Source organism: Ictalurus punctatus, chromosome 20, assembly GCF_001660625.3.
Source record: "Ictalurus punctatus breed USDA103 chromosome 20, Coco_2.0, whole genome shotgun sequence".
NCBI lineage: Eukaryota > Metazoa > Chordata > Actinopteri > Siluriformes > Ictaluridae > Ictalurus > Ictalurus punctatus.
Window position 1 is genome coordinate 21,925,227 of NC_030435.2, and position 11,158 is coordinate 21,936,384.

The 11,158-nt window shown below is 36.7% G+C and overlaps 1 protein-coding gene across 3 annotated transcripts in view; it reads right to left on the reverse strand.

Moving 5' to 3' along the window:
- The window catches only part of gata6 (GATA binding protein 6), a 9,663-nt gene extending 3,880 nt beyond the window's left edge, over nt 1-5,783 (reverse strand). For 2 of the 3 annotated variants that reach the window (XM_017496385.3, XM_017496383.3), the window contains exons 1-4: nt 5,631-5,783; nt 3,745-4,587; nt 2,416-2,582; nt 65-190 (exon numbers count right to left, since the gene is read on the reverse strand). In XM_017496385.3, the coding sequence (XP_017351874.1) occupies nt 65-190; nt 2,416-2,582; nt 3,745-4,531 (1,080 nt within the window). In that variant the 5' untranslated portion in view covers nt 4,532-4,587; nt 5,631-5,783. Of the gene's footprint in view, nt 1-64; nt 191-2,415; nt 2,583-3,744; nt 4,588-5,269; nt 5,417-5,630 lie in introns of those variants that run through there. The other variant, XM_017496384.3, reaches the window with a different exon arrangement.
- Nucleotides 5,784-11,158: the final 5,375 nt, after the last annotated feature.

Consider the following 11,158-nt stretch of genomic DNA (forward strand, 5'->3'; position numbering starts at 1 on the left):
CGTTACTTCATGTAGAAATCAGATCGGAGTGTGTCGTTAGAAGTCATGTTCGTGGGCTACACACCCCGTGTAATTTGGTGTAAAGTCCACAGGCGTTGCACACCGGTTCCCCCTCTGCGTTTCTGCGCCACAGGGTCGTAGTGCTGGTCTGGCAGTTTGCACAGGAAAGACCGACTCTTCTGGAAGATGACTGCACACACACACACACACACACACACACACACACACAAAAAGCAATCGCCCGTTAACTTTCAACAGCTTTCGACTTTCAACAACTTTGATTTCTTTCTTATCTCACCGGAAACATTGATCACTCTGGCGTATCTGATCTATAACTGATACGCGAATAAATCTGCACCGTTTTAAAGGTCTTTGTTTTCCGTTTTCAGACGGAAGACCGAAATAGCTTCTGTTACACTTTTCTGATAGCATTCAGAGGAATTTCCAATAGTTTTGCAGCTGCAGACTCCTTTACGAGTAAAAAACAACAACATTATTTTCTGAACTTCTTGAACATTTAACTCGCGATTCAAAAGTGTGTGATAATATTTCATCTATTTATTTATTTTTTTGAGCCGGAGAGCTTTTAATTCTTGAAATTTCCACTAACAGAACACGCTCGGTCCAAGATGCCCAGCTAATAATAAATATCGATACGTGATAAACTCGATCATAAATATAATATAATATAATATAATATAATATAATAACTTTGATAATGATGGGTTATGTTTTTTCCACCACTATAACAAAATAAAATGACAGGCTATGCTTCACAAACTTTAATCACTGATTCAGAGGCTCAAAAAAAAAACCCAAATATTCAAAAATATAAATTACAAAAAAACCAAAAAAAAAAAAAACCTAATAATTAATTATTGAATGATGTTGCAGAATGAATTGCACTTCACAGAGCGTGCTGTAATCTAGTATTTAGATAAGTGTGTGCTGCAAATCACAACACACCATAAACCTCCCATCAAAAGTTATATTTATTATTGCTTATTATTTTAACTGGTCTGTTGAAACCCAAAAAAACAAGTATGTGTATGAATAATGTCGCTTGGACCTACACTCTGAGAAATAAAGGTACCAAACGGTACTTTTCCCTGTACGGTCGTAGTATTAATGGTACATATTTTGTACTACTTATCTTTCACCTTGAAAAGTTAATAGTTATAGTGCACCTCGAAGAGCAATTTAAATAAAATACATAATTCGACCTTATGGACCACTAAGCCAGTTAAATCCAGACCTCATGCACCTTCTGCAAAGATCTACCCTGGATTACTTGCTCTAGAGGCAGGGGAAAAAGTACAGTTTGGTTATATTTATTTCTCAGAGTGTATCCAACGAATGTGTAGGTGGAACGTTTCGAAATTAGAAGCTCTGTCACGTCAATAAATACTGAAAATATTACCACGAACGTTTAAATAATGAGGCAAAAATAGCATTGAATAAGTTGATGGCGTTTCTAAAGCTGTACTGAGAACCAGGTCTAGAAATAAAAGTACTCTACCATCAAAGGGTACATCTATTGTACATTTAGTATATATATATATATATGTAAGGCACAGCACACTAAATCTACCTGAACGTACACGATCTGTACCTTCCCAAATAATGCTGCGACAAGGAAATGTACAGTTTGGTAGCCTTGACTCAAAAATAAGTGAAATAATGTCGCTTGGATCTAATGTTTTCAGTTCGGGAAGAGAAATAAACGTAAACATGTAATAACGAGTCTAATATCGATAGAGTTGGGATTATGTTTACGAAATAAATCTGTACGGAATTTATTTTACAGTTAAGAGAGTCCTATAAAGACTGGAAGAACCAGGTCTAGTGTATACTCTCTCAGAAAGAAACGGTACCAAACTGTACTTTTCCTTGTTGCTAGAGTGGTCTCATCAAGGGTACTTCTTCTCTTTCATATGTTATTAAATAATTTAAGGTACATCACTACATACACTACTACTGTCCAAGCAAGTACACCACATGAACCTTTTTCCTTACAGATCAAACACACACATTAAAGGTACTCAAGCCGTCCTCCACGTGGTTCCTCCTGAGCAACATGGGTGCAATTCGATGGGTGCTAATAAATCCATTTTAAGAATATGTGTGTAGTTCATTAAATAAATAATGAGTCTTACAAAGAGTGTGAGAACCCCTGGTTTCTCGGGTTTGTTTTTGTTTTGTTGTTTTTTTAAAAAAAAAATATTACGCATAGTATTTTTGTCCTCAGTATTTGTCACGTGCGTTTTCTCCTGTAGCTGTGTATAAAAAATAAATAACAGCTATTAAGGAAATAAATCTGTGAGGATTTTTTTTTCTCTCCACATGACATACCTCCCCCCCTCTTCCCCTCACCTCCACCACCCCGGGAACATTGTGTGAAATGAGGAGGCTCACCATGCGCTTCTGCGGCTTAATTAATGGTCGGCTCAGGCCGTTCATTTTGCTGTACAGGCCGCAGGCGTTGCAGAGAAAGTGACCGGTGCCGTCGCGCCTCCACAGCGGGGTGGAGATGGAGCCGCAGTTCACGCACTCCCGACTCTCCATCGCGTCGTCGAGGAAATCTAGCACACACACACACACACACACACACACACGTGCACGTCAGTGAGGCGTAAATTAATCGGCGCTGCGTCTGCCTGCTCTAATTGGGTTCGTTTGTTCCGTCTCGTACCACCTGTGACCATCTTTTCAAGATTTTAACCTCAACCACAACTCATCTGGAAGAATTTATTATATATATATATATATATATATATATATATATATATATATATATATATATATATATATATTAAATGCTAATAGATTTGCCAACATCACCTAGAAAATATAACCTATTACAAGAACCATTTATTTATTTATTTATTTTAAATATTTATTGAAACATTTCCTATATTTCGGAATACGTTGTTCGTTTGGGAATCGGACCTAAAAGAACGAACATTAAATTATATTAAATTATAAAAAATGAAAAAAAATTCACAACAATTAGAGCAGGCCTAAATCGGCTCGTTTTAGAGCCCTTTGGAGATTTTAGGTTAGAATAAAATCCGACATTAAGATTAATAGAGCTGTTTTGCGTAAAAGTCGGGTAAAATTCATCTCTGCTAGTCTATATGAATCTAGGCTGTATGAATTCCATATTTAACCCATAGTTACTCATATCAGTTATTTAGAAATAAGGATTCCGAGGGAATAAAACGCAGTTTTACTGACCAAAAAAAAAAACGAATTCTTTCAAACCTGATTATAAATCGAGCTTAATTTCACATCCGCGTTATTACATCAAATCATTTTCATTAGACGCCTTTAGTGTTGAGCATTAATTCTTAAATCTTATAAGACTCAGATTCAAACTGAGTTCACAACACAAGCGTCTTTTACCATAGGCTATATTATTTTCGATACGTTCGATATATTATTCTCACAAACTCTCAAAAAAAACCAAAACTATTCAGAAGGAAGCTTTGTGGTTTTTATTTGGATTGTTGTTGTTGTTGATGATGATGTTTTTGTTGTTATGAAGGAATTCTAAAAGATATATTAAGAAACTTTGCATGGTTCATGGGGGCACTTTTAAGAAGCTCTGAAATAAATTCTTCCAGGATAATTTTGTGTTCAGAGAGCAAAATTGACACTCGCAAATATACACACGCAAATACACACACACACACACACACACACACACACACACCAGACTTTGGGAGAGTGTGTATCCTGTACCTGCAGGTCCGGGTCGGATGGAGAGCGGAGACGCTCGGCTTTGTAATGAATGCAGCATGGAGTTATCGAAGGGTCCCGCGGGCCACGCGGTGGGTAACTGGGGCAGTTGAGCTCCCACGTAGGGCGCGTACGGCCCGGTGTAGGAGCCGCTCAGGGGCCGCGACAGATACTGCTCCCTGCCGCTGGCGTTCAGCGCGGTCGGGTAGCTCGAGTCCCTTGCCGTGCCGTTGTTCACGGGCGGGCTTGGTGAGTAGTGAAAGCGGCTTGAGGTCGCGTGTGGGCTCCCGGTGCTGTAGGACGACGGGCTCTCGGGCGCGGGTTGTGACCACGCAGCGTGGCTGCTGACCGCGTGGCTCGGTTGCGACACCGCCGCGCTCGACTGCAGGTAAGGCAGACTCGGGATCATTGGGCCGACCCGCGAGGTCGGCACGTACACCGGCGAGTTGGGACTGGAGTGCATGTAAGCTGCCGACGGCGACTCGTAGGCGGCCAACGTCGAATACATGTCGCCGGGGTCCACCACGATCCCTGCCTTGTGCGCGCCGAGTTTGGCAGCCTGGTCCAAGTCCGCGAACAGCGGCACGTCGTCCGAACTCAAATGGTGGCCGAAGGCTGCGTAGGAGGGCAGCGGCCGCGTGTCTACGCGCCGACTCCCCGCTGCGTCCAGAGGCGACGTCCTTAACTCGTCCCTGCGCTCGCCGTGAACGCAGCTCTGCTCGGACGGCGAGCCCGGGTTACTGGACACTTCACGCTTGACTGTGGACCAGCTGTGCTCGCTCAGGTCCATCCAGGAACCGTGTGGTAGCTCGCGGGGTGTGGAAAACGAATACGAGGTGAGTTAGCCTGCAAGGGAGGAAACAAACTTCAGAACAATGTCGGAAAAATAAAAAAAAAGAATAGAACAGTAAAATGTACGGCATGCTCACATGGAATCAGGTCTAGTATATCACTACACTAACTAACACTGACACTTTCTCAGGATTCTTGCAAAAAGATCTAGATCTAGAAGAAAACTTGCATATATATATATATATATATATATATATATATATATATATATATATATATATATATATATATATATATATATATAAAGCAACAGCTGGATATTCAGTTGTCAAAAGTAAACCATAACGCACTGCGCTTCCCAAATATTGTCTCACATTCCCTTGTTTTCAACGCCTTGTTTTTTTTGTCCTTTTCATGATACATTTAGTAACAGTCGAAAAGAGTCTGGAATCGGAGGAAAGTCCAATAACTATACACTCTTAAAAGCCTTCAATATTTTAACGAAACTCTTCAGTCTTTCAACATCAGCCAATTCAAACGTTAAAATAAATAAATAAATAAATAAATAAATTATTAAGCCTACACAACACAAACGAGTGTCATTTCCAAGATTATTTACAATGGAATAAGTGAATTGTAAACAATACGAAAAAGTACCCATGGAACAAAATGTCGCTTTTTGATTTTCAGCATTTTAGCATTTTTAAAGTATAAGAATATGTGAACAGAACTGCACCTCATTGCAGATTCTTAGTATAGTCTCCCTGTCCTGCTGAAGAGACTCCAGAGAAGAACTGAATCCATCCGTGTCATGACTCAGTGGAGTTGAGCCTCATCATTATTGCAACCCAAAAAAAAAAAAAAAAAAAAAAACCACCCCACACACATAGTAATAGATAGGAAACCAAATGCAATATGTCTTTCCAACAAGGAGATAACCGCGTGATAAGACCCTCAGGAGATAAGAGTTAACGGTGACGGCGCACCCAAAGCGCTTTCCAGCAGCGCAGCAGCGCGCAAACAAGTTTTACTCAAACATCTGGATAGAAACTCGATGCAAAACTCGGCGTTTATGAAGGAAAAACTTCACCACTGACCTTCTACTGGTGTTTCTCCATCGGTGTGTTGGCGGTATCCAGCGCTCATGTCACCACTGCGGTTCTCCAAGAACATTTCCGAATGAATGCTTTAGTGGACTTGAAACGACGTTTACAAGAGGAGGGGCCTCCGAGAGTCTGCGTGCTGATTGGATGTGAGTCTGCGCATGCGCAACGGTTATAACGTTATAGGTAGGGGCCGGGACTTTTTTTTTTATAGTGTATTCTTTCTTTCTCTCTTTCTTTCTTTCTCATACCTTATTATTCTTATTCATTTGTAAACGAATCAATTCATTTCATCTTAAAACCTCCAAAGGTTGTAAGATTAAACACAAAACATGACATATTTATAATGTTATTTAAAAATAGATTACAAATAAAAAAAGCTAAAAATTGACATATATTGACTATATTAATCCCTTACAGGAAAATGTACATTTCCAGATTTTTATATAGGCTGTAAAATGATTGTATGATTTTTATTTCATTTCATTCCGTTTATTCAGATTCAGGTTCCTACTCAGGCTATTAATTACCGTTAAATTATATAGCCTATAAATGTAATGTATAAATATAAATATTAAGTATGTAAAAATAAATTAATTAATTAATAAATAAATTAAATATGGTATTATTTACTTACTTACTTACTTTATTTATTTATTTATTCGTTTTGTTATTGGTCACTTCAGGTACCTAATTATTCATTTATTTTGTTTGTTTATTTATTTGTCATTTTAGGTTGTTTTTTTTTAAATAAATTAATTAATTATTTAATCACGCTCATCAGTTTAGACGTGAAAGTAGAAAAAAAATTAAACACGTTTGATTTTGCGTTTAAAAAAAAAAAAGACATCATGGGCTGGAAATGTGTTCATAATCATCTAGATATTTGCAAATTTATGTGTGGATCATCCTATCGACTATAAATAAATAACTACACAAACAAACAAACAAACAAACAAACAAATAGGCTACGAAAATAGATTTTAAAACACGTTTGTTTAAATAATATTTAAATAATCGCTTATATTATTATCATTTGTGAAATTATGCTGTAGAATGTTTTTTTTAGATGTGTTGTAATATAAGCTATATTATATTATATTATATTGTGTGTGTGTGTGTGTGTGTGTGTGTGTGTGTGTGTGTGTGAGTGTGTGTGTGTGTGTGTGTGTGTGTGTGTGTTTTAAAGGTAAAAGGTTAACTCAGAGTAAAGGTATTACACACACCCACACACACACACACACACACAGACTCAGTGATGGAATCAGTCTGACCTGCTCTGTAGTTGAGATGTTTGAATGTTTGTGGATGCTGCTCAGTGTGATGTAAATGAACGCCATCGTTAATTAGTTTATGTACAGTACGCCGCCGGGGCTGTGTTTAACAGGTTAGCAGGGTGAGGGATTGAGCACAAACACTCAGCACGGGATGGCATTACACACACTCCGCCTTTGAACAGCAGATAATTCATTCAGGCCCAATAAACATCAGCGCTTTATGTGGATTGATCAAAAGATGAAGGAGGAGGAGGTCAGTGTGATGAATCGCTCTCTAACCACCTGAGCTCTCGAACCTGTGAGCTTTACACACACACCCCGCCTACAGCATGTGATCATGTCGTCTCATTTATTTCTTTTTATTTAAAAAAAAAAAAAAAAAAAAAAGTACTAAAACCAGCACAATTCACATGTCATTAATCGCGCAATCTGAAATACTTCTCAGTGAATTAAAAGGTTTATGTCTAGACGGGTAACTGCATCGCTAGGCCTTCTAGGTAAACTATAAAATATAGACACATTCTAAACATATTATGTTTATATTTCGCATTTTATAAGTTTTCATATTTAATATTTTTCATTCGGTCAAAATATGGTATTATTTACTTACTTACTTTATTTATTTATTTATTTATTTATTCGTTTTGTTATTGGTCACTTCAGGTACCTAATTATTCAGTTATTTTGTTTATTTATTTACTTGTCATTTATTTGTCATATTATTGATATAGTTATTTAGGCTATTTATTTATTTATGAATATATCTTTTGGTCACGTCAGGTACCTATTTATTTGTTTGTTTGTTTGTTTGTTTGTTTGTCATAAGGTACTTACTTATTTAACTAGCCTATTCGTTTGTTTGTTTGCCATTTCAGGTATTTACTTATTTGCCTATTTTTTGTTTGTCATTTTTAGGTATTTACTTACTTACTTACTTAACTACTTATTTCTTTATTTAGTGGTCACTTTAGGTACTTGTTTAGTTACTTACTTACCTTTCGTGCTATGTTGTCGTATTATTTGCTATGACACTTTTTAAAGTTTTAAACGCATAAAATAAAGTAAATCAATTCTGTGATTGATTTTTGAATCATTAGTAATGATAAATAAAAAGAGCAACACTTTGAGAACAGAGGCCTACACTACACTACACTACATTACATTACACTACATTACACTACACTACACTACACTACATTACACTACACTACATTACACTACATTACATTACACTACATTACACTACACTACATTACACTACACTACACTACACTACACTACATTACATTACATTACACTACATTACACTACATTACACTACACTACATTACACTACACTACACTACATTACACTACATTACACTACACTACATTACACTACACTACACTACACTACACTACATTACACTACACTACACTACATTACACTACACTACACTACACTACACTACACTACATTACACTACATTACACTACACTACACTACACTACATTACACTACATTACACTACACTACATTACATTACACTACATTACACTACATTACACTACACTACACTACATTACACTACATTACACTACACTACACTACACTACACTACACTACATTACACTACACTACATTACACTACACTACACTACATTACACTACATTACACTACACTACACTACATTACACTACATTACACTACACTACACTACACTACATTACACTACATTACACTACACTACACTACACTACACTACACTACATTACACTACATTACACTACACTACATTACACTACATTACACTACACTACATTACATTACACTACATTACACTACATTACACTACACTACACTACATTACACTACACTACATTACACTACACTACACTACACTACACTACATTACACTACACTACATTACACTACACTACACTACATTACACTACATTACACTACACTACACTACATTACACTACATTACACTACACTACACTACACTACATTACACTACATTACACTACACTACACTACACTACACTACACTACATTACACTACATTACACTACACTACATTACACTACATTACACTACACTACACTACATTACACTACATCACATTACACTACACTACATTACACTACACTACACTACATTACACTACACTACACTACATTACACTTCACTACACTACACTACATTACACTACATTACACTACACTACACTACATTACACTACATTACACTACACTACACTACACTACACTACACTACATTACACTACACTACACTACACTACATTACACTACACTACACTACATTACACTACATTACACTACACTACACTACATTACACTACATTACACTACACCACATTACACTACATTACACTACACTACACTACACTACATTACACTACACTACACTACATTACACTACATTACACTACACCACATTACACTACATTACACTACACTACACTACACTACATTACACTACACTTCACTACACTACACTACACTACATCACATTACACTACACTACACTACATTACACTTCACTACACTACATTACACTACACTACACTACACTACATTACACTACACTACACTACACTACACTACATCACATTACACTACACTTCACTACACTACACTACATTACACTACACTACATTACACTACACTACATTACATTACACTACACTACACTACATTACACTACACCACACTACATTACACTACACTACATTACACTACACTACACCACACTACATTACATTACACTACACTACACTACACTACATTACACTACATTACATTACACTACACTACACTACACTACACTACATTACATTACACTACACTACATTACACTACACTACATTACACTACATTACATTACACTACACTACACTACACTACACTACATTACATTACACTACACTACATTACACTACACTACACTACATTACACTACACTACATTACACTACACTACACTACATTACACTACACTACACTACACTACATTACACTACACTACATTACACTACACTACACTACATTACACTACACTACACTACATTACACTACATTACACTACACTACATTACACTACACTACACTACATTACATTACACTACACTACACCACACTACACTACACTACATTACACTACACTACACTACATTACATTACACTACACTACACCACACTACACTACACTACATTACACTACACTACATCACATTACACTACACTACACTACACTACACTACATTACATTACATTACACTACACTACACCACACTACACTACACTACATTAGATCACATTACACTGCACTACATTACACTCAATTTGGTTAAATATAAAATACAATCAGTAACAAAAAGGCTGTCAAACATTAGCCAATAATAATAATAATAATAATAATAATAATAATTATTATTATTATTATTATTATTATTATTACACGACACCATTCATTATCGACACATGATAACTTTTCAAAACACATTTTATCATATCAGATAGTTTGCTCACATCGGCGATACCGAAAGGTGATACACAACACCTATATCATAATTACAGATAAACAAATAAAGTAAACACTTAATTACAGATAAAACAGGTTTCAAAATAAGTGTGTGTGTGTGTGTGTGTGTGTGTGTGTGTGTGTGTGTGTGTGTGTGTGTGTGTAACATTATTAATATTAACATATCATATGAGTGTATCCTAGTGTGGAAAGCAGAGATTTCGTTTCCAATTTCCTTTTCATATGTTTATTTACTTGAATGTAATTCTCAGCGTCATTAGACTACTAAACATCTGCACACAGCTGGGTTGTGATGTTGGGACGTTAGGATGTTGTGATGATGGTGATGATGCTGGTGTTTGTGTATTGTGTCTTTGTGTATCTGCTCATTTGTATGTAAAATCATCAAACCCCAGCAGCCCGATTCTCTGTAAAGACGTGTGTGTGTGTGTGTGTGTGTGTGTGTGTGTGTGTGTGTGGGGGGGGGGGTGTTGTGTTAAACAGACGACAGACACTTCATTATTTTTGTAGCTGAGGGAAGACTATTAAAACTTTAATCTCTTTTAATGTACTTTGCCCTTGTAACGTGTAAGACATGCTGGAAACATCGCGGGACTTTGTTACAGCCGACAACAAGACACACTATCACTCCTCTTCTTCCTCTTCTTCTTCCTCTTCTTCCTCTTCTTCTTCATCCTCTTCTTCCTCTTCTTCTTCCT